This window comes from Cydia splendana, chromosome 10, assembly GCF_910591565.1.
Source record: "Cydia splendana chromosome 10, ilCydSple1.2, whole genome shotgun sequence".
Classification (NCBI taxonomy): Eukaryota; Metazoa; Arthropoda; class Insecta; order Lepidoptera; family Tortricidae; genus Cydia; species Cydia splendana.
This window is the reverse complement of record NC_085969.1, coordinates 5,791,547-5,818,699: the sequence shown is the minus strand read 5'-3', so window position 1 is coordinate 5,818,699 and position 27,153 is coordinate 5,791,547. Positions and strand designations below refer to the sequence as shown.

General features: G+C 38.0%; 2 protein-coding genes across 3 annotated transcripts in view; one reads left to right on the top strand and one right to left on the bottom strand.

The window, feature by feature from the left end:
• The first annotated feature begins 10,794 nt into the window (after positions 1-10,794).
• LOC134794159 (myosin-4-like) overlaps positions 10,795-27,153 on the top strand; it is a 200,475-nt gene continuing 184,116 nt past the window's right edge. Inside the window, exons 1-3 of one of the 2 annotated variants that reach the window (XM_063765874.1) lie at positions 10,795-11,032; positions 21,875-22,349; positions 26,260-26,373. In XM_063765874.1, the coding sequence (XP_063621944.1) occupies positions 21,984-22,349; positions 26,260-26,373 (480 nt within the window). In that variant the 5' untranslated portion in view covers positions 10,795-11,032; positions 21,875-21,983. Of the gene's footprint in view, positions 11,033-21,859; positions 22,350-26,259; positions 26,374-27,153 lie in introns of those variants that run through there. The other variant, XM_063765873.1, reaches the window with a different exon arrangement.
• On the bottom strand, positions 22,551-25,036 carry LOC134794487 (uncharacterized). The gene is made up of 2 exons (XM_063766299.1): positions 23,567-25,036; positions 22,551-23,219 (listed from the first exon to the last, which is right to left on the bottom strand). The coding sequence occupies exons 1-2, from the start codon at positions 24,812-24,814 to the stop codon at positions 22,584-22,586; spliced, it is 1,884 nt and encodes a 627-aa protein (XP_063622369.1). The 5' UTR covers positions 24,815-25,036; the 3' UTR covers positions 22,551-22,583.

The following is a 27,153-nucleotide window of genomic DNA, read 5'->3' as shown; positions in this document are numbered from 1 at the left end:
GCGTCTTGTTCCACGCAGAACGTATAAACAATTAAAGCCGTATCGCCATGTTACAACTGCTAACTAAAAGGTTTGAGACTGGTCATCATTTTGAGACAATCATTTTGTTAATTTATATACCATGTAAAATTGATTTAAGCATTACGTATTAAACATGCTTTTATTTTGATTTGTTGCGTTGCAAGTTGTTAGCGTTCAGTACTAGTAAAGGAACGTTTTCATTCCGCAGTGTTGGCATTCTGTTGTGCAGATAAAAACCGGAATCTCAAGATGATTCATCCAATCGATGGTGACCACTGTGCGCGAAAAAAGTATTTGAATCATATCGAGAGATATTTGTTTGTTCATTGTAAACATTACAAATAGATACACTGATACATCCTGTACGGAAATACGATGATTGATAAACAGTTCAAATAGAATCCGTATGCTAAAAATTCAGAATAAGATTCTAAAGCTTTTCTTTAAAATTCTGGTTTAGCAGTTAATTTTCAGAAGTTCTAAAAGAAAAATACCCTAAAAAGGAAGTTAGTAAATTGGATCACAGTGTGCGTTTAATTCACACCTTCACTTGTTATAAAAGCTAACATTAGTCACAACTCACAAGGGACAATAGCCTATCTTCAAATATTTAATTCGTAATTGGCTCGGCGCAGATTACCCGATATTCAGCCGCCTACACCGCGGCCCGATCTGCGGACCAGAAGGGTCAATGGCCAGTGATAAGCTTAATTTAGCTCTAACAACATCTGTGCGAGACGTACAGGCCAACTACTTGAAATAGTTAACCGCGAACTTTATTTAAGTACTTACCTACTGAAATACTGTCCTTTTAAGTCCAATAGCGGATAGCGGTGCGGTATCTCAAAAACAATTTAGAAAAGTGAATTTTCAGATGAAGAATTAGGCTTGCAGGCAATTTGAGATAAACCGCTAATGGGGTTGGCCGGTCGAAGTATATCAGATGGCGCCATCATAGCTTGCCCTGACAATCTCTAGAATTGTGGCAAAATTTTGTTTTTTTAATGCCCTGGATGCCAGCTCTTTAAGCCAAATCTCATAGAAAAAGGGGCAAGCTATAACTGCGTCAAGCAAATCTTGTCAGTAGAAAAAGGCGGCAAATTTGAAAAATCGCGGGCTAGCAACACTGTGTTCGAATAATTCCAAAATCGCGTGTCATCTGTGTTTTATCTGTGGCCAACTTGTTTGTTGACATTCTGAATCGTTTTTATTTCAAGAGATATTTCTGCTGTGACCTGTTATATTTTCTGATATTTAATAAGATTGTGCATTACCTTAAGCAAAGCGAAGCCTGCAATGTATAATCATACTCGTTGATAGTACACATTACTAAAATTTTAGGTTATGACAAGTACTGGAAGAACATGGGAAGAACTTGGGAACTTTTAAGATTATGTGCAGTTTTTTTTGTTTTAGGGTTAAAAGGCATAAATAAAATTATAACGTATGCCTAAATCTATCCAATAAGACCACACATTGTGTCCTGGAAACCGTCCATAGGCCCACATATCTTAATATTTTCAGCGACTGATTCGACTACATAATTTACAAAGGTAAACTTTTAAAACAGTATTAAGAACTTTGATTATATCGCCGTTCTTTCGCAACATTACCTAATCCTTACATATGTTTGTTGCAGGATTAAATCTCGCTCAATATGAGGCGTTCGTAGTAGGTAGTTTCTCTTCAGAAGTTCAGTCAGACAATACTACTACGGCGGTTTATATACGTGTACAGCTCAACCAAGACGAAAAATAAATTTATTATTTAAAAATGTAACAAAAATATTGAGACCTTAAATATTGATGGAATAGATTATTCTTGTATAAGTTGTCCTTATGTTAGTCATCAAGAAAATATATTATTTAGGCTAATTTGTTTCATGCTCTCAGCTACTGCACATACCTATATACCTATGGGAAATCCTAGTTTATACTTGCTGAAACAGGTACAGTCAGCAGCAAAAGTTACTAAGCGGGCCAGGTGTTCAAAATGATCTTGACGTGACTTTATTATTAAGAGAATAAGAGTGTGTCAAGGTAATTTTGAATACCTGGCCCGCTTAGCAACTTTTGCTGTTGACTGTACCTATATATATTTTTAAAAGAAGTTATAAGTCGCTTTACATACCTGTTTGTTCAATATAAGAAAATAATGTAGTCAGCATTCATATGGAGCACTAGACGCAGTGTAGGTATAATGTTAGAAAAGTATTTTCACATTTCCAAAATGACAAGTCTTGAATAGCCTAATGTGCAAGTTAATAAAATTTCCTAACAGTATTCTCCTGATATATAAATGCCTTGTTTAATTATCAGCATACCAAATATAATTTAGCCGATATGTGTAACATTTTTAGCCCATACACAAAACAGCAGCATGAGCAAAATGTTACCAAACTAGCATGTAAAGATTATCCCTGAACTATAATTATACATACCATACACAACATAACAATATTATAATTGTGTTATATTTCTCAAACATATTTCCTAAACTTTAGCCTGGCAAACACAATTAGCCAGTTAGTCAGATCCAAGAAAATTATACTCATAGCTTTAGCATAAGACAAAGAGTATGATTCACTCTGTCTTTAGACAGTCAGTCCTGGGCCAAACTACATAAATAATCTATTTTATGCCTGCCACAGAACCCTACAAATTATAATTTGAATAGAAGATTAGAATCTCTTAGCACCATGAAATAAAATAGGTACCAAGGGTTAAATTAGACAAATTACTGTTAAACTAAACTAGAAATATTTAGTTTACCCAAGAAATGTTTATTGTAAGTTAATTAAAGTTATATAGGGAAGATAAAAGGAGTTAACATTTTGTAACAAATCTGTTTTATGCTTAAGATGCAATAGATGACTACAGAGTATTATGATGCTTGGTTGAAGTGACCAGGTAACCTTGGTAACTTCATATTTTTTCAATGAATGCCCTGAATTAAAGTGTAGGTAAGTTAAAGTGACCCTCATCTTCTCTTACATTTAAATTAAATAAGCACCCAAATATCATTTGTTTTATTTTTATTATGTATATTGTACAATATATACCAATCAAAATATTACACAGGTAGGTATGTGATATTGATCCAGAAAAGTACACTAATTTACATTAACAAGTGGCATATTATATTGTAAGTATCAAATATTCCACAATTTCCATTTTGCTATGATTAAAATTGAATTCCAACTGAGAAATCTAATAAAATATTTAAATCCAGTAGGCCATCCTGCGGAAGCAATGATTTTATTCATACATTCTAGTTTAATGGCATCTCTTCTTCATGTCGTTTCCTCATGACTGAGGATCGTGACCAATTACTATGTCCCTCCATTTATCGCGAACAAGGGCTATGGGGGTGCCCTCTGCATGGAACCACATGCTTGTTTTATGGAATCCGACCATCTTGCAGGGGCTCTTCCTGTAGCGCGCTTGCCTTCAACTTGCCCCAGTATGATGTCACGTTCGAGGCTGTGGTGTGGCGACCGCATTATGTGCCCAAAGAATCTAAGAGCCCTCTCCTGGCAGATTGTTGAGAGTCGTTTGGTGATTTTGAGTTCTCTCAGAATGGTTTAATGGCATAGACCGCTTCTAATTGTAATTTGATATCTTCAAATTTGTTAATCATTTTGACTAACATGGCTTTTAAATTGTCCGTCCATATTAAATAACAATTTCTAAAATTTTCAATAAGCCGCAAGTGACAATTTGAATTGACGTACGTAGGGCGCGCTCAGCGGAAAAAAAATCATATTCGTTTTAGTTCGTCGTACATTGCTGCTTTTCTTAGCGCAATACTGCTCTTTGAGTGTTGCCCTACTTTAGTTTGCTTTACATTGCTACTGACAAGATTTGCTTGACGCACTATATGATAGCTGGGATCTATGCAAACCTTTGACATTTGCCAACCCTCATTGGCTTAACTTCTGGCATAATGAATAGGTAGATTAGGTAGTACGTAGTACCTAAGGTAGGTTCTACATTCGTGGCTGTTGGTTCCCTATAAGGTGCCTACTTTACTTTGCTATGGCACTGTTGCGGCACTTGCAGCATAATCTCTGAAATAAAGGAAAAAATTAAATGACCTCCGAATAAGGTTATGGTCGTGCTGCTCCCGCATGACAAGACAGAATGTAGCGCCAAGGGTGCGAAACTCCTCCCTTCGGGCAAACTCGGTTCCGTTCGGCCCAGCATTGCTCCGAGCAATTATTAGGGTTGGCACAACTTGAAGTCCCTTTGCGTGCACGACCACAGATAAGATAATGGCTTGAATTTTGACAGCCCTAAATAGCCGAAAGGGATAGTGCCATATATTAGAAAGGGACAGCATAATTCGACCCTGAACCGCTGTCAAACTTCCTTTTTGTAGGAAGTTTCCTTTCTGTACGGTAGTAGGTACTATTATTTATTCTGTGGTAGCGCTCTCCTCTTCTAGGTAACACATATCAGAAAGCGACGCATTATAAGCAAAAAGAAAATAAGCATACAGCCTAAATCTCGATAAACAGTGGCCGGGGAACATTGCTCGTAGAGCCACACTCAGGCCACAGCCACAGGGGTATAAAGGTTTTATAGTACACACAATAAGGGCTCCAACATGGTGAATTAGAATATATAGGTACCTGGGGAAGCCTTTGACCAGCAATGGCCCCTTACGGTATTTTGGAATGAAAGTTTCCTATATTTTCGAAGAGAAATATTTTTCTCGGAGTTGGACCTAAGTAGGTACTTAACTTGACAATCGACCACAACTTTAAGTGTAGAGTCAAAAACTTCGAGTGACGACTTTTAGCTACATACTTAAGTAATGATGCGTTTCTTATCAAATCTAATTTCGACCAAGGAAATACACAGGCGTTAAATTAAAACAGATGTTAGCATTAAAAACAGTACAGGTTGCGTTATTTTCTCGTGTCTAACTGTCTATAAAAAGCTGTTTATTTTGCACACCTCTACACCTGCTCAATATCACTTCAATGCACTCTTGCAATAGATTTGACTAGCTAGTCACCACCGAAACGCTGTAATATCGTAATGAAAACACTTAAAATAGTCTTTGAGCTAACGTGAGAAGGTTTAAAATCAACTGTCAATAAATCATCTCGAGCGGCCAAGTGGTTTTGAGACCACTTATTTTGTAAATTATTCGTAGTGTGGTAAAGTTCAGTCCACCAACTTTCACGGAAGATTAATACAGTTTTACTATTTGCTATGAGGCCGTACCCTAAGTGGCAGTAATAAGGCTCATTTTACCTTAAAGTGATGGCAAAGACAGTTTACATATGAGATAGTTTATTTTGATTTTCTTCTGGATACGCTGAAGTAGCGAAGTAGTTGAACCAGCTAGTGATGGGAAAGGATAGGTAGGTACCTATATCTATAAGATCGGGTATTTTATTTATCGAAAAATTAAAAAATGGGATGAAACCTTTCACCCGAGTAAAATAACAAGGCGTAACAAAAGTAGTGGGGATCTGTTTACGTTCAGTGTCGTGTTCTGATTAGGAAAAAGTAGAAGATAGACGCGAAAAAATATTTTCACCACACCAGCTCGGAAAGGCTTACTTTGCACTTCAAAAACTGATAGCAAAGTTGCATTTTATTCACATGTGAGGCAAAGTAATCAAATGCAAATTTTGAGTTATTGTCTTATGTTTGCTGGTAGAATTGACTTTTAAATGATGATTTTGGATGATAAATATTTAATAACATTCATTTAGATTTGATTTAGTTTGATTTTGTTTGATATTTTACATTTAATATTTGCTTCGGGTTGGTGTGGTGAAAAATTATGTGTTTCACTCAGGGGCAAATTTTGTTTAACCCTCGTGCTTTGAAACCCTAGCAACGCTCATGATTCCATTTTTCGAACCACTCGCTACGCTCGTGGTTCAATTTTGGAATCTTTCGCTTGCTCGGGTATCAATATTAGCACGAGCGGTTAAACAACAACTTTGCCCCCTTGTAAAACAAATAACTATTGTTACTCACGCAGGAAATGGGATATTTTTTGGCATTTGTGTCCGTTTAGTGTTTATCGGGCAAGGACTAATTTGAAGTTCATAACTTTTCAGTTTTCTGCCATAACACTTTCAAAGTAGAAAATCTATTATAAGTAGATTGTTAATTTTTACTCGATGACCGATGATGAAATGTTATGGTTATAGTATAAGTACCTAGATAGGTGTTCAATCGTGTGTTATATTGGAGTTTTTTTAATTACAAAGTGGGTAAGTAGTTAATTACGTTACTTAGTGCTTGCCTTCTAAGTTAAATTTTGCGCAATGGAGATTTGCTTTAACATTTTATTAATGCAACGTATTTTATAATCAGCTTATTTTCGGAGTGAAAGCCATTTTGGCAACTTAATAAAAGCGATATCGATAAGGCCAAAAGAAATTGGATTAAATAGGTATTTAAAACACCGTCCGAAATAACAAGTGGTTTACCGTTAAGAATATCACGCCTGCGTACAGTCAGCTACAGAAATAGCTACCTGAGCGAAGTGGGGGCAATAACGGACCACAATTGCTTGTCAAGATGATATTTAAGGCTTGTGCAGATCTTTATGCAAATTAACAAATGAACGAAACAAATTATGAGCCTCTAAAAATATCTTATTTTTCCATTGTTTATATTCACTAGTAATTCTAGTGTGAAAGGGAAGCAACTCGCTAGGATTTGTTTAACATATTCATTCGGTTTAAGAAAACTATACCTGAATTTTACAATTAACTGTAGATAACCGTGCATTCACGGACCTATACCTAACAGAAAGCTCATATCATTATTGTCCATTAGTCTTTAAAAAAATGTAAATTAGTATGTGACTTGTTTTACTTGATAATAAATGATAAAATACAATTAAAGGCTTTTAAAACGCGCCCAGTAACAGACGATATAGATTGTATAATTTATCTGACTTTAATACAACGAAGTGAAGGTGTCATTAATGTAAACGTCATATTTTCATAGAAATTTTACACTTACGACGTCATTCCCACACTTTATTTTATTATCATTAGGTACATAAGGGGTCATCCATTAATTACATCACACGTTTAGGGGGAGGGAGGGGGTCAAGAAAATGTGACATGTTGTGACAAGGGGGAGGGGGGAGTCATAAACTTTGTGACGTCACTTTAACTTCATCAGTAATCGAAAATGTATTTAAATTATTTTATACGCTAATTAAATAAATAAATATTAATATTATAGGACATTTTTACACAAATTGACTAAGCCCCACGGTAAGCTCAAGAAGGCTTGTGTTGTGGGTACTCAGACAACGATATATATATAATATAAATACTTAAATACATAGAAATACTTAAACAACCATGACTCAGGAACAAATATCTGTACCATCATACAAATAACTGCCCTTACCAGGATTCGAACCCGGGACCATCGGCTTCATAGGCAGGGCAGGCATAATTATCATTTAAATAACAAGGTTTTGAAACGATAATCGTTTTTATTCGTTTAATTTTATTTCTTAATCAGTTTTGGGTTATAAAATTACTAATATTTCTTTTGTCAAAAATATTTTGATAAAATATTAAATAAATATTTGCCGATTTCGTTGAAGAAATGTGACGTCACACCAGTGTGACAAGGAGGGGGGGAGGGGTAAAAAAACCTAGAAATTTGTGTGACGTAATTAATGGATGACCCCTAATCATAATCATAATTAATCATATGCAATAGGGAATATTAGGCAAAGCTCTGCGTAGGTGGCACCTTTGTCACTTTGTGGCGCATACAGTAAACAAACCACATTGACACATGGCCTACCGCAAAACAAGAAAATCGAAATTTCGTTATCTAATCTCTCTATCACTCTTGCATATTCGAGCGATAAAGAGGCAGATAACTAAATTTCGATTGTCGCGTTTATCGGTAGGCCCTTGTTAACAAACCGCCTTGATGCATCAATGTCATATTTTATTGTCTGTGAAAACTTGTAAAAAAAAAGTTTAAGGCACAGTATGTATAAGTTAGTCTATGAATTTACTGAGTCGGTAGTGCTGCACTCTGGCGGCAGAATATTGCAGTAATATCCCCTATTAATGCCATGCAAAGTTATCTTGGTCCGACTCTACATATAGGGTTTTCTTTTGTGTCGTACAGTCGACGTCAAAGATACGTTTACAGTTTTGCACCTTACTCCTTTGTAATAAGGCGAAAAATGTAAACATATCTTTGACGTCGACTGTACTTTCTGTGTGAAATTAATAGGTGAATCTATCGATATCGATAACCTGTACTTCACTACAATCACTATTTTTAAAGTTTTAACCATAAGCGTTGGCTTAGCAGGCTTACGCCCGACGACGAGTAAACAATTCTTTTAGGCGCACGTTATCGTTATTTTTAGTCGATAGCTTTTGAATTCGCTCGTTGGCTGTTTAATACGTGTTGTATGAATGTTGGGACGGTGTTATGCAATGGCGAAAAATAGATATCGTTAAATTAACTCGCTCTAGTAAAATATTAGACTATTCTATGTAAACATACAATCCTACACATTACACGATTTTAGAACAATGTAACTATAAGTACTAATATTTATGTAATCAGTGAAAATTATCAGTTATTTTCTATTTTTACGTTACCGACTCTAGAAGATAAAATAGTTATTATGGACACAAAAAAATACAAGTTCTTTTGTCGATCGTGCTGATGGGATGGAGCAATAGACTAAGACATAATTGACAGGACAAAAATTAGGGCCTATATTTTCGTTTAACTACGGGTGCGGTTCACTGTATATAACAATTATGGATATATTATTGGTCGATATAACGATCAACGGATATAATTTATAAGACATATACATACGAATGACATATTTTTATCAGATATATCTCTCATACAGTATAAGAGGTATTTGCTATAATATCTTTTAACCTAATCTAAGGTAGTATAATGCACATACTTTATAATAAGGTTTGGTATATCATTAATTAGCCATTATGTACCCTATTATAGACATATTATTTGATATTGGAGAGTCGAATCAAGTATGGTATATTTAATATATGGTATATTATAAATGTTGGGTGATTCAATTTTATAGAAGTAATATTTAATGTATGTTATATCATATAATTATTATACAGCTAAAAATTATGTAATTTATAACTTATATTGGGTAATCGTTAGATTAAATTTATTTTATATCTACCCTTAACTATACAATATAAAATTATTTCTCTTGTTGGTATACACATTATTGATTAAATATTACCTAAGTGATATATGTTTCAAAATTATGCCATATGTTGTTATATCGAATTAAAATATATAATTTATTGTTGATGATGATCCTTCCGGCCGGTTTCGACCAAGGCGACCACTTTGACTCCTAGTTAGCTCGGCGCTCGTGCGCCCGAATATGGCTGACGTAGCCGATCTTTGAGGTGAACCCCCGCGCACATTGAGGGCACGTGAGAACACCAGCCACATAGTGGTAGTGAATGGAAGCAGGCTGGCGTGCTTTCAGCTCATTGCGTTTAACGTCGAGGTCAACTTTACGTTGCTCCTCGAAATCGCGCACTTTGTCATGCACCAGCCTGCGCCACTCAGGACGCTGTGCCGCCAAACCTTCCCACTGAGAGGGCTCGATGTTGCATCTTTTCATGTGCCGTTTCTGAACATCTTTGTATCGGAGGAGTTGCCCGCCAAGTTTCCGCTTACCCTCCTCTAGTTCAGAAAAAAAGATGCGCTTCGCCACTCTCTCCTCCGCCATACGCGATACGTGAGGCACCACCGAACCTGTCGACGCATTAGGTAAGCATCTAGTCCACCGACCTTGGTGCGTCGCAGAACTTCGGTATTTCGCACTCGGTCAGACCACTTGATGTTCATAATCTTACGTAGGCATTTGAGGTGGAACTGGTCTAAGGTACGAATGTGATGACGGTACACGCACCACGTCTCGGAAGAATAAAATCAATCAATAAAAAATAAAATAAAAAAAAAATCAAAATAAATAAAAAATATATTAAATTGAATCATTTATTGTTAAAGCGATCATTACACACCCTTTAACTACAGCTATTACTTATTCATATTTTCTAGCGCGTTTGAGTTAGTATTTAACATGTTGTTACTGATATCAATCTAGAACTAGATTAATCAGATCCGGATACCTTTGTTTGATATAATTATTGAAAGTCATAAGTAGTAGTAGTAGTAGTAGTAAAATACTTTATTGTACAAAAAGAAACATAAAACATGAAAGAACACACATCATTAGTACAAAGGCAAAACTTATCCCTTTCAGGGATCTCTTCCAGTTAACCCTTGAGCAATTCAATGCAATCATAATGTAATGATTGTCAGATAATCATTAGTCATAATTCTGATACCTTTAACTTTTCAGGATTTTCGTAAGGTTATTCTATGGATAGGTTCGGTTAGGTTTGTTTTATGGCAATCCTAAAAAGTTACGCGTTTCTGAGAAAAACCAAATTATGACTAACGAAAATGCGGACAAACAATACATTAAGACTTAAAACTTTATGGGAAACAATAGTGACTCTCATCAGATAATATAAAAAAAAACTTATAATATAAGTACTTAATGGATACTTTTATTGGCCGTCACTATGCAGGGAAATAATTAAATCGCGCCTCTTAAATTATAGCCACTACCTAACAACATACATAATGTCATATTTTTGTTAAATTGAACATTATTGCATGACGCACGCCACTTTCCCGCAGCTAGGCGGCAACCGCCCACTGAAACTCAGTCTCGACGTCCTCTCCGTGCGGTCCGCCTGTCGTTTTCCCCCGACTAACCCCAACTAACCCAACTAAACACGCAAAACGACTTTAGGTACTAATTCCAGTGCGCGGGAAAAGCGCCATTTTGGTTTTTATTTTTTCGAATGGGAAGCGACGCGCGCTAGTGTGTAGTGTTCGAAATTTGAATTTTGAAGTGCGTTTCGGTGGTGCATTATTAAGGATTGAAAGGATTTTTTGTCAAGGTTGGTATAGTACATTTTTTTTAAAATAATGGTTGGACTTGCAGGAACTTAAGTTTGGCGCGGGTACGCTGGGGATCGCGCAACGTTTGAGCAGCGTTCATAATATTTATTACAACTTTACTATTGTGATAAAATCTATGATATGCATATAACTAGCCTGCTTAGTTTAATGAGCGTGTCTTCTATATGTGTTACTAGCGCCGTTATTCTAGCGCTAAAAATCATATACCTGTCTACCTACGAATTTGGAATGGCAACTACCTACATATGTTAATATTGCTTCCGTTTGTGCAAAGAGAATTGAGTAAAAGAGGAACACAAGCTTAACTATAATCTACATAAATACATAATTCGTATTCGTTCTATTGATATTAATTAATTAATTAATTTATTTAAATGTTATTGCACGTATAATGAAAATGAACAAATGCCGGATGTAATGCCTCAAGGCATTTTCTCTATCAGTCAACCATTGGGTCAAACAGATAGGTACATATGCTACGTACCTATATATAAAGTCTGTGAAAGGTTCAATTCAAGGAGAATTAAATGTGAAGTTAATGCATAAGAATCCCTTTTAGGGCCACTTGCACCAATAATTAACCCGGTGTTAACCGGTTAAACCTGGCGTTACCATGGTTACCAGTATAACTTGACACTAAGTTAACGGTTTAACCGTTTAATCCCGGGTTAGTGGGATGGTGCAAAGAGTAGGTATTCCCATGCCTGAACTGGAATCGAATCAGTCCTATACAAACATCAAGGGGCGTATTCAGACCGTATAAGTTGTGATATCAATTAGATATCAATATTATTTTCAAACTCGCAATACTGACGTGACTGCGCGCTAGACGCTAGAGGTATATATTACTGTTTTTTTATTTAAAATAATATTTTGCATTTCGAAATAGGGTGTATTTCATGCTGTGTTTGGAAAGCTTTTCCCAATATTTATAATAATATTATGTTTAAGCTAGTCATACACAATGTGAGAATACACGAGGAAGAAGATTGTTTTATGACAGGCCATCTGTCAGTTTGCGTAACTGACGTAGGTAGCATACTCACTAAACTCTAAATCATAATTAGATTCCAAAAAAGTAAGACAATGTTGCCACTTTTTACTAGCGCGTCTTGTATTTATGTAAAAATAAGTAAGTAAAAGTACTTTTTGAAATCGTAGGAGTAAAATTACCAATAAATAAATTATCTTAGCGTGTTTATTTATAAAAAGGAATTTACTATTTTACAAACAAATTATTGCAGTGGCAACATTTTTTGGAATCTAATTATGATTTAGAGTATAGACAAAACATTGTCTGTGTTTCATTAATTAACTGCCTGTAAATGTTGCTCGTAAACATTTTTCTGCAACAATCTTTATTCATACATACAAAACCTTTATTCATACATACAAACAGAAAATGAGGGCAATGTGTAATACTTTATTGTACACAAATTACACAAGATAGGTATATGTATGAAGTTGAAGTCACGCACACAACAAAATCATGTAATGACAGCGAGATTTACAGGCTAAACTAAAATCCTTTATAACCCAAAGGCAAATCCACCTATTTTTATTAAGGAACCAATAAAATTCATCACGTCATTTAGTTGTATGTAGATTTAACTTTCAACAGAACATTTGACACACGCTTTAGGGCCGGTACAGACGGACCAACACTGTAATTAAGAGCCGATACAGACGAACTGCAACCCGACTGCAACTTGTATGGGAACTGCACGCCGACGAACGTTGCAGCTGGCGTGCACGTGCAGTCGCCTTGCAGTTCCCATGAAAATTGCAGTCGGGTTGCAGTCCGTCTTTATCGGCCCTTAATTACAGTGAATAGGTACCTCCTACCTATCTGCTAAACTTACTGCAGAGAAAAGTTACCACCAGTGCATACAAACTTCTATGCAACTAACGTCAGAGGGCCTACCGCGAACCACGTTCGACGTGTTGCCTCTCTGTCGCACTTGTTAATTCGTACGTAAGTGTGACAGGGAGGCAACACGTCGAACGTGGTTCGTGGTAGACCCTCAGTTACGTATGTATAACGATGCACGTAAAATTATATGACAAGTTCTTTATAGCTCTACACATATCAGATTTTGTCATGTATTGTTAAGCAATTTGCTGTGCAATATATTTTTCCTGGTTACTGCATCTTGGTAACTTCCCTAATTGAGCTAGTAACAAAATATTAGTGTCCGACCGAAACATGTTTTTTTGCCGAAACCGAAACCGAAACCGAATGTTCGGCTTTGGCTCTAGTTTCGGCCGAAACCGAAACCGAAACCGAAACTTTTGTAGACTTGTTAAAATCGTTGAAAAAATGTCATAAAACCGCTTTTACACACATATTATGGGGCTGTCAACACCCAATGTCCTTGAAATTGATGTTACTTAAGCAGTTTTTTAAGAAAATTACTAGAGTTAGACCAAGATAATTCTGCAACGATTTTGATAACACATGCAGTGCAAGTGTTACTTTAAACGTCAAAACTTCCATGAAATTATGACGTATAAATTACATTTGCACTAGTAGCACTGCGTATGCTATCAAAATCATTGCAGAATTTCCTTGGTCTAACTCTATTCATTCACCAGTCAAGCTAACATGTAGATACAGGGTCAACCAAAAAACCAACCAAAAACGCGAGCGCAGCGAGCGCGAAATTTTTTGTTAACAATATCGCAAGGCCGGGTACCGATCTTCACCAAAGAGAAAGATCCCCGCAATTTGCGAACTTCGATTTTCGCGGTTATAGCCCTGGGCCTAAAAGTCCGAAGTGCCCCAGTGAGGCGGACTTTCATGCGAAGTCAAAGCCGTGCTTCAGGCTTCAGGATAAGTAGTTAAGCACAGACTCCAACCAATATCCATTGTATTAAAAAGCGAGACCGCAGGCCGAGCATGGCGCAGCGAGGCCAAAGGCTAAGCTGAAGTAGAGGACATGTGGAACACAAACCAATGGTAAATTGAGGTAAAAAGTGAGGCTAAGGTCGAGCATTCGTATGAAAAACTGTACTGGGGACACTTTTAAGGGTTTTTTCTTCGTTTTAATCAATAGTCAGCTGTTCACAGCTTCGCAAAATATTAACTATTGAGAAAATCAACTTTGCGGCACTAGTTGAGCGTAGCCTTTAGCCTCGCTTAAAATTTGCCATTAGAGGTAGATAGAAAAATGAGTGAATAAGAGCGAAAAAGACATCGTTCGACTCGTGCCGAGCTGATACTCGGCCAACGGCTAGGTGCGACAGTGCTATCTCATTCACTCCGATACAATTAGACAGTGTGCGCGTTATAGGTATTGACAGCCTCTTAAGACTGCGTCGACCGTCCTGTGGCGCTCTCATTAGTGGAATTGTGTTTTATAATAAACCAATTAATTTCTGTACCTATACATGAATCAGAGGGGCTACCGCGAAAACCGAAATTCGCAAATTGCGGGGATCTTACTCTTTTACTCCAATGAAGGCGTAATTAGAGTGACAGAGAAAAATGCCCGCAATTGACGATTTTCGGTATTGGCGGTAGCCCTACAGTATATGTAGGTATGTATTAATATTGTTGTCCTACTTATTCCCCAACTTTTGGTCTTTGTCCGAAGTACCATTTCGTAAGTTTCGGCCCGGCCGAAAGGTTCGGCCGTTTTTTGGCCGAAACCGAAACTACAGCCGAAACATGATTTTTTGGCCGAAACTGGCCGAAACCGAAACCGAACCTTCGGTCGGACACTACAAAATATAAGCTTAAATATTCTGGAAATCTGAGTCTAGAGATCCAACTAATACTACTCCGCAAATCCGTTAGGTAATGTGGTGTACCTAGTACTAAAAAACCTAGATAAAAAAAAATAAACATAGTTATAAAATGTAATCAGATCGATATTTGATTATTTTAGTGCATATTTTCGTCATTTGATCGCTGTAAAACGAGGGAATTCATTTGTTTTTAGCGAGCCAATGACCTGATTTCAATAAAGACTTGGCTTTAGTTTCAAAAGATCCGTCTGTGAAAACAAAATAAATCTCTATTACATTGTTTTGTGTCAGGAAGATCTGTCCATTCGCTAATTAGCTGAGAGAAAGAATCCGTTTTGTGTTATATGTAGTCTGTGTTTATATAGAGTTGGTTTGGTTCTACTGAAATTATACATTAATATGAATGTTAGTTATAAATCGGTTTGTATACTTATAATAGATAGAGTGTCAATACTGAATAGCGTTTGGTTTCGTAAGGTGGAAATTTGTTAGAGTTAGACCAAGCTAAGTTAGCAGCGACTTTGATAGCCCAGACTGTTCAAGTGTTATTTAAACTTCATAATTTCATACAACTTTGACGTTTAAAATAACACTTGCACTGTCTGGGCTATCAAAATCGCTGCCAACTTAGCTTGGTCTAACTCTAGAGAAAGGCATTTTAATTTTACTTATACTTAAAGCTCGAAATACATGAAAGTCTAATGGCATTTGGTGTTAGATATAAACTTTCGGTTTATGTTTGATACTAATCGGCCGTTAGTAAAAATACATTTCTAATAGTCATAAAAACACAAGTAGTTTCTATTAAACAGATTTCTGTAGAAACTCTACTAGAGAATGACACTACGAGTTGAAAGCGCTCTAAATCATCAACAACGATATTAGCATTCCTTTTGTAAAGATAAACAAAAGATATGCTAAGAGCGACTGAAATTATCAATAATAGTAAAGTTGCGTGACGTTTCTAATACAAAACCAATAGAGGGCGACGACCCCTCCTTACTATTAATTTGTGGGGCGACCTCCCTTAGCCACTACTGAACCTTTTCTGTGTCAAAGAAACGCCGGACACGTAAGGATATCGCCTTCCGAGGATTTGTAATATTGGATAAGTATTTGTATAATTGGATAAGTAAGTACGTAATGAATCCGGTTATGAGATTTTCGTGCGTGTATTTGCGTAGTTTGTTGTTTGTTGTTCTATTTTTTCACGTTTAAGTTCACGTAGAAACAAACTTTGGCCGTTACAACTAACGAAAATAAACGTGAATGATGATCGAATTGTTGCAAATAGATCTCATCTAATCAAAATCAAAATTGATATAAAGTCAGCAAAAGACTTCAAGTGCCATTTTATACATTGATCAAACTAGATTCGCTGCATCGTATAATTTTGTTTTCTTTTTTCAAAGTCATCAATAATAAAAAAAATATACTTCAAATACCACATATGCAATTTGTTTAGTCTTATGCGACAGGGGTTAATTTGAACCTTAGCAGTTATATTCGTATAAGAAACAAAATTTCATGAAATAATTTCCTGCGCTAACTCTATTTTAGTGACTTGAACTTCTTAATTATTTTCTCTGTCACACGTTTTAAATAAATGACGTGTCTGTTAAATAAATACGGAGAAACCCCAGCCATAATAAGAAACAATAAGCCAGAATAATAAGTATCTTTGGATGGAAATAGCCTGACACCACGAACCGTTGACGAGGGTGGTTCTGGTGATTGCGTTCAAAATGTTACAGCTTTCTGGTTTTCACCGCTTTGACTAAAGTTTTGTTATGTCTTTTGACATGCAGCTTTTTCTGTAGTTTCTCATTTAATATGTCAGACAGCTTTGATTTTGACTGACTTGTGTATTCTTCGGCCTAGCGTAATTAGGTACTCAGTTTAGTATGCTCCGACCTCCTTTCAGGTGCAACCTTTAGGATGAGGAGGACATTGCAAATTTGATTGACTTCACAAGCCTACTGAAAAACTAACAACATGTAATTAGTAATTATTCAGTTGCTTTCCCAATAGGGCCTAACTAGTTTCCGATTGGTTTGGAACTTGGAAGTCAGTGGCTTTCGTAAAGATTAATTCCAACACCAATGCTTGAAGTTATTAGCTAGTTGAGCTGATGATCTCCTTAAGGATGCGGTCAAAAACTGCAATAAAGAATGGGTCCCTGAACTGTTATACACGAACTTTGAACTTGGAACTTTTTGAGGACTTTTGCAGGCCAGATTGTGTGAAAATTGGCGATCGTTTCGCAAGGTAGATTGGCAGATTTGCGGGCTAAATCCCGGCCCTATTATATAGGAAGAATGGAAAGGACAACATTGATTGACAAGTCCGAATAAAAGTAAAAACATGCATTTGGCGTTTCGCGTGGCCTTGCTCCGACGCTCCGGCGGCTCGGCTCGTAAATCGACCGCTTTGGCATCCAGCCATAAAATATTTAAAGGAACTTTGAAGGCCAGCGCTTCTGTAATGCTTTTTTGGCCTGTGGTACATTAGTGAACTGATCGGTAGGTACTCTAGGCTAATAACATTAACCCTAGCTAAAGTTAAAACTATAAAGCTGTATACAATCTATTACGTTTTAGTTCTGGTGTAGAGGTCGGTTTTCAAATCATGATCGGACTTTTAAAAGCACTTCGTGGTTCGCTGTTGCTTTGCTTTGCTGCGTCACTTTTGGTTTAATATATTGAGAAAAGAGATGGAAATAGAGCAACTCCATAAGTAGGTAAGTACCATAGCTACTAAGTGAATTGCCGGGGTAAAGTAGCCGAGTAAGATGGATGGCCAAAGCTACGAAATATGAACGAACAGAGTTTTTCTACTGACGAATTGGTTGGCCCGTGCCAGATTACTTATACTTAGAGTCTGTGCGGAAAGAGAAGATTTGAGTAATGTAAGGGAACCAATACATTCTATGACTCTTCTCTTTCCGCACAGACTCTATCTAAATATCTATCCTCAAAATTTCAAACAATTTGGTGAGCAGTGACCAAAATAAATCATCATCTTCCTCGTGTTGTCCCGGCATTTTGCCACGGCTCATGGGAGCCTGGGGTCCGCTTGGCAACTAATCCCAAGAATTACCAAATAACTTTGCTAAAGCAGACATATGTCTGCTTTTACCGGGTCCCTCAACTTTGGAATCAATTGGGGATTACGCACAACTAATATAATTGTACAGGGTGCAGCAATGCAAAGACAAATCTACATGTAAAAGTATAAAGAGTTCACCCCACCTTTATACCCTTTTCATTGTAGGTACCTACATAAGCGAACAAGGTAGGAATGTGTTTGTTTAGTTTGGTTGCCTAGAAACAGCTTAGGGGTCGACGCTCGACCACAACACTCAATAAAACACAATTTTAAATGCGGCCTTTAATCGCACTAGCACTATACTAGCTAAATATTATGCTTATGCTATGCTAGCAACAGCAAACTGGATCATTTTGTTATGAGGCCAAGAAAATAGTGAAATCATATCATTGTAGGCATTACGTAGGTATCCTATTTTACTTGACTTCCTTCAGATTACGATTGGGCTTTTTTATGTCAAGTGTAAATCATAGAAAGTCCGAGTGGGCTATGCGAGCTACGTCATGAATTATGATAGAGTTAGACCAAGAGAAGTCTGCAACGATTTTCAAACTTTTAAGAAATGACGTTTATATAACACTGGCACTGCGTGTGCTGTCAAAATCTCTGCAGACTTTTCTTGGTCTAACTCACCCCACCTTTATACCTGAACTGTAATTGTAGATTAAGCAATCGCAGTTCAGAATCTCATAGCTTCTACGCATTCATTTCTCTAAATATTGCAACATTATAAGAAATTCTGGCAAAGTTTGCAAGGACGATGTCAGTGGGTGTTTTCTAGATAAAATTGCACTGGGATCGTCATCTGTTTGTCACAGATATTTCGGGACTATTCATGATCCCGTCATACTCATCATTATAAATACGGGATGCTGGAGGCATATTCAGAATCGTGAAATATCATATCAATGTAATATCATATAATAATCATATCATTATTAGTGACAAGTGACAACAACGTCCACTGTTAGCCTAGCGGTAAGGTTTGGCATTAAAGGCTCCGGCCCGACCCCGGCCCGGTCTAGCGTGAGTTATCCTTTAATCGACGGACGGATGGAGGACGTAGTTGGAACCCCGGCTGGTACAATCAGCATCAATAGTAACCTAGCGGATAATACAACGCGCCAAGAGCATATATAGTCAGACCAAGCTAATTTGGCAGCGATTTTGATAGCGCAGTCTGTGCAAGTGCATGTTAAGTTAATGTCATCATTTCAGAGTTTGAATTAAAAAAAATATCAAATGTTTTGGACGCTACATGAGATTACGCCAAATTTTTCTTGATCATTATCAAAATGCCACTTTGAACATCCCGTTTGGAGAATCCTTACATTTCTACTTAAACATTATGACACTCCTTCACTTAGTCACGTCAAAGTCGGTGCCAGAGTATTTTAGTCCAACTAAACTTAAACACTATGTACAACACCCACCTGACCCTAGCCTCGCACAGGTCGCAGGTTCAGCTCTGTAATTGTCACAATTGCACGCGTCCTTTGCGCTTCCTTATTAAATCCGCTCTAATTCCTGCGCTTGCGCCGTCGACTGCACATTAACAGCAACACACTATTGTAGACCGTATCTCGTCGCAATAAGGTCCACGAATTATCAACGATGGTAGGACGGGTTTAATTGTCGCTGTTGAGGATCTTGCGACGAAAATACCTACTATAATTAGTGCGGCACATTGTTGCGGATTGAGATCTAATTTTGAAGGGCTGATAACCTGAGTATGAGGTATTTAGGGCAATCGTTTTCATAAGTGACTGCATTGAGTTTATACTTTAGTTGTAATTAAGTCCAACCACACACATTACGAATGCTGAGGCAAATAGCGAACACGAGTGTGTGAATGCAGAAAGAAACAGAGGGCCTACCGCTTAAAACGAAAATTTGATATTTCTTTGTGCGATAGAGAGGCAGATAACGAAATTTTGACTATCGTTTTTCGCGGTAGGCCGTCTGACCACTTGCCTCGCCTAGTATTTTGCCTCGCCACGCCACTCGCACGAATGTGTACTGTGTGGTTTCAGTACCTATGCTTACTCATTGTTAATCGATTCTCACTCACTCCTGGAAAACATGAAACATTCTGTGAAATGCCTCCAAAAACATTTCATCATAAATCCCGCTTTACCAAAAAAAATTTACGAGTTATTAAGCTAGTAATACATATATCATGTTGACCAAATGCTCATTACCAATACTTATTTTAGCAAGTACAATGGCAAACAATGAGACAGGGCGTGACAGCAGTCATTTGAGTAATGATGTCACCGAGTCCCGCTCAAATGAGCACTATTTTTATTCGCGGCTATCACGCTTTGAATATTTGGGGCAAACCATTGGTGATTTAGGGCAAGCCAGCAAGTAAAAATTACAACCCTTTTTGTCAGGAGGAGAGGCAAACACACACAAACACAACATAACAGATTACAAACCTAAGGCTAAAACGACACTCTGGTGTATTAAAGTATCTAGAGTTTAACCAAGAGATGTCTGTAACGATTTTGATAGCCCACGCAATTAGGGTTGCCATATGGAAGAATTAAAAGTCCTGATAAAAATCCGGACATTTCTTGTAGCAGAGATTTGGCGTAACTTGAACGACGCCCCGGCGGCGCGCTGCTCTCTGCGGTGTACTGTACGTGGATCTACTTTTCCCTTTCCCTTCGCCCGATCCCGTAGCCCCCTCCCCGGGCGCGCATTTTATTTTTATAAGGTCATTCCTAAAAATTCGGACACATGCCAAGTCCGGCCGCAATCCAGACTAAGGGTCAAAAATCCGGACATGTCCGGACAAATCCGGACGTATGGCAACCCTACACGCAATGCAAGTGTTATTTTAAACGTCAAACCGCGATGAAATTAATATGACGTATAAATGATACTTGCACTGTGTGTGCTATTAAAATCGTTGCAGACGTGTATTGGTTTAACTCTAATGGCTCCTCTACACGATGGCCCAGCGCCGGCCACTCCAAGGGACGCATTTATGCGTTAGAGGGAGCAAGTGATTTTGCTATCTCATTCTACCGCATGGCTGCGTCCCTTGGAGTGGCCGGCGCTGGGCCATCGTGTAGAGGAGCCATAAGAGTTTTGTGGATAATTCAAGTCGTTTTTAGGGAAAAGGCCGGCGGGTCTTAATGAGGATGGCTCTTACGCCTTTAATGATAATGAAGCGATACAAATGTAACGCTTCCAGATGGAAGCGCCTATAGCTTATAGGTAGGTTTCTTATGGAAAGTTTCTTAAAAATCTGAATTGGCTTATTTAGTACCGACAACATCTTAACACCTATAGCTGCACCTATTGCGTCTGTGCAGAAGAAACTAAATACACACATACATAAAAAAACTAAAGACCAATGGAGCGCCTCCCGCTTTTTGATTATCAGATGAAAATATCATTCATTCCAATTACAATTATCATTGCTATCTTGAGCCAATTGAAGCACAATATCCAAAATCATCATATACCAATTGGAAGTTTGAGTCACGGTTGACGGGAGCAACCCACAGTCTTCCTACATTTGTCTCGCCATGACCCACTTCTGCTCAACGTACCGTCATGAATCCGACAATGATGCAGTATTATGTAGAAATATTTACTAGTACGCTGTATGATTTGTTTTATTGCAATAAGAAAGTAAGGCAACTATTTTAGTCGGAATAACATGAGCAAAGAGCAATGGCTATTAAAGCATGACGGAATGCCTTCTGTACGTAAATGCTTAACGAAAAGTTTTAGAGATTAGTTACACCCGTGTTGTGTGTCGATACTCGATACTTAGGTACCAGTCTGTCATTCGTTTCATTCCCTTCTCTAAGAAGCGAAACTTATTGTTCAGGTTCTCGATTAAACCAAAGGGTGTCCAAGTAGGAATACTATAGGTACAAAATTCCCAGAATTAATTTTGATAGATCTGTATCCATCACAATAAAATTTCTTTTGTTTTCCAGAATCCTCAACTCGACCGAACCACGCAAAGAACGTCACAGTGCCCGTCAACACGAGGCCATAACCGCGGACGCTCGAGACGCATCCGACACGACACGGTGACGTCACGACATGGCGTCCACCGACACCTCGACCTCCAGCACCGGCCCCGCCGCCGACAAGCGGACCGTCGACGAGGCGTTCCTCAACAGGCTCAAGAACCTCGTCGAAAGGCTCCGGCTCGATAACGCAACCTTGAAGAAGTCCCTCGACACCGAGCGGAGCGGAATAAGAGGACTGAAGGCCCTCCACGAAGCAGCTATCAGAAACTTGAAGACTGAACACAGAAAGAAGGAGGAATTCCTAGAGAAGCAAATCAGAGTACCCTCGAAAACAGAGAAGTGCGAAGATGGTAACAGATTAGCGGATTGCAAAAGGTTAACCATTGAAATTCAGTCTTTAAAAGCAGCTAACAAAGGTCTTCAAGAAAAAGTCAAGGTAAATTAATACAATTTATATTTATACTTTTAACAAAAATAGAGTAAGCCCACTATACCTATTAACACTTCTTAATAGATCGAACCTTTCATTGCGTTGTGTGAGCTGAATGATTAATGATTGAGTAACACAATAAAACGAATTAGAATTCGTCTTATAGTCAACGTAATGTCCAGAGGCATCATGAGTTTGGAACCTGGCTTCCATGTCAGGGTTGAATATTATAAATAATAATTATTGCAACGAGTGTATCTGCACTCTTGTAGCTTTATGTAGACAGAGTTCTACTATAAAAAATATTCCACTAATCACGTAACCTCCTATTAGGACTAAAAACACTTCTTGAAGATTGTGCAAAGTTAATGCCTTCCGTTCTTTATTATTACCAGATAAAGCGTTGCCAATTTTAGAGTTAACCGTGAACTCCTCAGTTTTGACCCATTGCTGTAAGATTCCTCCTTGGAACAGATAATGAAGTTTTTTATCTATTACTGGCAGGTAAGGGCTTCCATAGCGTAGCCCGTAGACTATCGAGCAGGGTAAAGGACACTCTAACATTGTATGGAATAGGGGTCTGCCATATTTCAAGTTCGATGTTTTTCTGCTTATGTATTTAGCATCGCTTTGTCTTAGGAGAACTGCGTACTGAAATTGGCGCTTATCAATAAATGCTTTTATTTTCTTATCATTAAATGCCTCGATCCGGTTCTGGGCTTCGAGTTCTCGTCTGTATTCTGGGGTCAAGCTATTGTTGAAGAGTCGTAGATGTCTAATGTGAATGCCAAGTGTTAAATTGCTCGCTAGTAGTGCAGCCGCCGAGTCTATTTCGGGCTTGTATCGCGGATATGTTATCGCTGACGTTAAGATTCCCTGAAAGCAACACATTCTATTTTAGGGATAAAATATAGGAGTACGTAATAACATAGTTTGCGGTTTGCCAGATTCTATATGAAAACTTATAATAGGTACGAGAAATTTTTACGTGGGTCAACGCAGATTTTTTAGCATAATGATTGCGAAAAACGTGAAATTCATGTCAAGTATTAGGTAGATATTAGGGACAGAGGTGGCAGCTTGTTATTATGTATTTTAGCTAGTTTTCAGGGAAATCGTCAGCTTATTTTAGGACAAAGTTCTCGGCCAATTTTAGATTTCTTACCGAAATAGATTATAGTTTGTGAACTGTTGCAGTGAAATAAATATAAGTAGGTACTTACGTCGATAGCACAGTCGATTATCAGCGAATATATGATTATGAGTAGCACGACTGCTCTGAAGACTGGTCCCAAGAATTTAATAACGACTGTCTGTCTTATGAAGCATTTTACTAGTTCTATAACAGTCGTTGCGGAAGATTGTGTATCTTTCGGAGCCCACCATCTGAGCTCGACTTTAAGAACCACCAATGCTATTAAAAGCATTAAAAATATGTTAAACATGAATATCAAGAACATATCCGTTGAGATCAATTTCATCGTCGTCATAAATGTTGACTGTGGACCAGCTTTCTTTAGGAGGAAACACAGGGAATCTTGCGATAGAGGGTAGGTCGTGTCGATGTATCCGTAGTAGGAATTTTTAAGTATTCGTGAGTTCAGTTCAAGATCCGTGTAACCGTCCATGAGGTCGCTGGTGACCCCTGTGGCCGTCCCATTGTCCAGGAGGTCTCCCACCGTGCTTCCGTCTCGAGGTGCTAAAGCTTTGCATGAAGCGTTTAAGATACTCATCATAGTCGAAGCTAACCTCGAACTGCAATCAATTTGCGCAGTGTCGTCATAGATGAAAGGCTTTCTAAATACGCTCAACCGAAGCTCTCTACCATACAAATTTTCGTATTGACGAGTCAGCAACCTTCCGATATTTTTTTCGTTTGAAACATCTATGATTTGATCAAAAAACGGATTGTAAGTGTACATCCTCAAGCGTTCAGACCACAGTACAAGAATTGAGTTGGGAATTCTTCTACCCCAACATAATTGGAAATGTTCTTTCATGGCATAGTGGAAGTAGCTGTCCATAGTCACTTCTATGTTTATGACAAAGATGACTACACTTCTCGGTTTAAATACTCCTGTTCTACGGAGAGTGTAAATGACTAAATCATTGTTTTCTACAGTTAGTTGGTTGGACGTCACAATATAAGCTGTCTTTCCGTGTTTGTCGATTCTGGGTTTCGTTTCGCTGTTATTGCTGGTCGGGCAACCATCAAGGAGCAACACCGGATATCCGTCGTTATAATTCTCAGTGTATTTCAGTATCCTGCTCTCGAAATAAGTGAACTCGCAGAATATTATAGTGAAAAACCATTGACGGAAAGCATTGTAGATTTTATCGACGACTTGATAAGCAAAATCGGTTTTTGCACTCGTTTCGCTGTGGTACGCTTGAACTTCTTGAAATAGAATGGATGGATTTACACATAGTGAATGTTTTAGCAGTAAAGCTATACCGAGAACTGTTAGCATTTTACGAGAGCGGCTGCGGCGTGGGGCAGGACACTTGACACTGCAGGTTTTAAGGTCAGTTTTGTATTAAAAGGGGCGTTGATATGGTATCATTAAGCGGAATGTCAGCGCTGTTCGACGGCATGTCAATTATCGGTGCAAGGAAAATATTGGCTGAGGCAAATTGTGTCACCAAAAACAAATTAAAATGTGTAACGTTATCAAAGTTTTAATAAAGTTTGCTTTTGATGTGGATGGATAATTACAGCGTAGAGTATAATATAATAGCAGAGATTTTTATACACTGATAGTTACATATATATGACGTTCTATCAGGAGTAGGTACCTAACCGTAGAAAACCGTGCTATAGTTATTATATATGCCATTATTTGGTATTAATTAGGTATATCGTCCATCATATTATCGTGTTTTGAGTTTGGGCCAAATCATGTTCACAGCTTTTACTTTGACTCAGAAAAAATATTATTACCTGATGTAGGGCAAACCTTGGCTTATCGGTGATACTTGGTAATTCGGTGATAATGCATTGTTAAATTACGCTGAGCTCACAATGCTGAAATGTAAGCAATTAAATCGCTGCCAACCCGATTACAAGCATCAAAACTGACAGCTGCCAACGATTTTATAGCTCGCATTTCCTCATGGTGAGAACTGTGTAAGATTATAACGGAGTATCACCGAATTACCAAGTATCACCGATAAGCCAAGGTTTGCCCTAGTACCTACAGTAAGTGCCCCAACTTAAGTAAGTAGGTACCCACGTCGCTATACTTGCTGTATAGAAAAGTGGATAATTGTATTAGGGCAACGACTCTACCTTATGTGCAAAATCTGAGCTTACCACATCTTGCCACGACTTCGCACGAGACACTGATCGAGAACTCAAGGGGTCTTTTATGTAGGTATGTGTTATGTGTGTCATCATGGGAGAGACTAAAGCTCACAGACTCTGTTGGTTGGGCCACCTTGAGAGAATGGATGAAGATCAGAACGTGAAAAGACTAAAAGAGCATATCTGGGCCGTCCAGCAGGAAGACATCCTATCGGACGCCCCAGATATCGCTGGGGCGACATGGTGGAGGCGGATCTGCGCGAACTTCGAGTCAACAATTGGCGAGAGGTCGCACAGGACCGAGAAAAGTGGCGCTGTCTTGTGTCGGAGGCCAAGTCTCATTTTGGGTCGCTGAGCCAACGCAGTAAGTAAGTAGTATATTACTATGAAATCGTGCGTGTCGTGGCTACATGCTACATGTGCTAGTCGTGGGCACAGAATCGTTGTTTATTTTGTATATGTTAAAATAAAGGCTATATTCGGCCTATCTTACTGACTTGGCAGTAAGGAATCGGCGCGACATCAGTAGGTACTGCAATCAGACTAGCGCCTCTCAGAAATACTGTGTGCTGCAGTCAGAAAAAGGCCTAACATGCTTTGTGTGTGTTGCAGGTCGCGCAAGCGGCGGAGTGCGCCCGCGCGGCGGAGCTGCGCGCGCAGGCGGCGAAGCACGCGGCGCTAGAGCTCGCCGCGCGGAAGGACGCGCGCGCGCAATGCCACAAACTGGTAAGTGTTGTGAGGTGATGCCTAAGAGGTGCACATTTCTGCCGCCCTATGTGTTTAAGGGGGTTCCCACTTTATTATCTTTTTAAATATTGATCTCTGCAAAAAGTGTACTGAATCTTTTTTGTACAAAATTTTGTGTAGATTATTAACTTTTAACAACATTTTTAGGGTGTAATAAACTGGTGATATTTTTATAAAATCGATTTCGACTGGCAAATCGTATTACTTTTTGGCAACCGGGTTTTTTAACCTAATTAAACCCCGCTGAATCCTAATTTGCCGGTTGTCCGATCGAAATCTTGACCGGAAGTGAGATATTTGATATTAAAGGTCCCTTTTATTTAGTTTTTCGTAAATAACTCTTAAACGTTGGCGCATAGCAAAAAATGTTCTATTACATAAGTAATCTGCATAAAATTGCATACAAGAAAAATTCAGTACAATTTTTCGCTAGGTTCAATATTCAAAGAGATATTAACGCGGGAAATTTAATTATAATCACTTCTAGGGTCCCTTTTTTGTTTTTCGTAAATAACTCGTAAACGGTGGCCTATATCAAAAAATGTTGTTAAACGTTAATAATCTACACAAAATTTTGTACAAAAAAGATTTAGTACACTTTTTGCAGGGATCAATATTTAAAAAGATAATAAAGAGGGAAAGTTAATTATAATAAATTCTAAGGTTCCTTGTTTTTATTTTTTCGTTAATAATTTGAAAAGTATGACTCATAGCAAAAAAAAAATCTTATAAATTAATAATAAACATAAAATTTCCTAC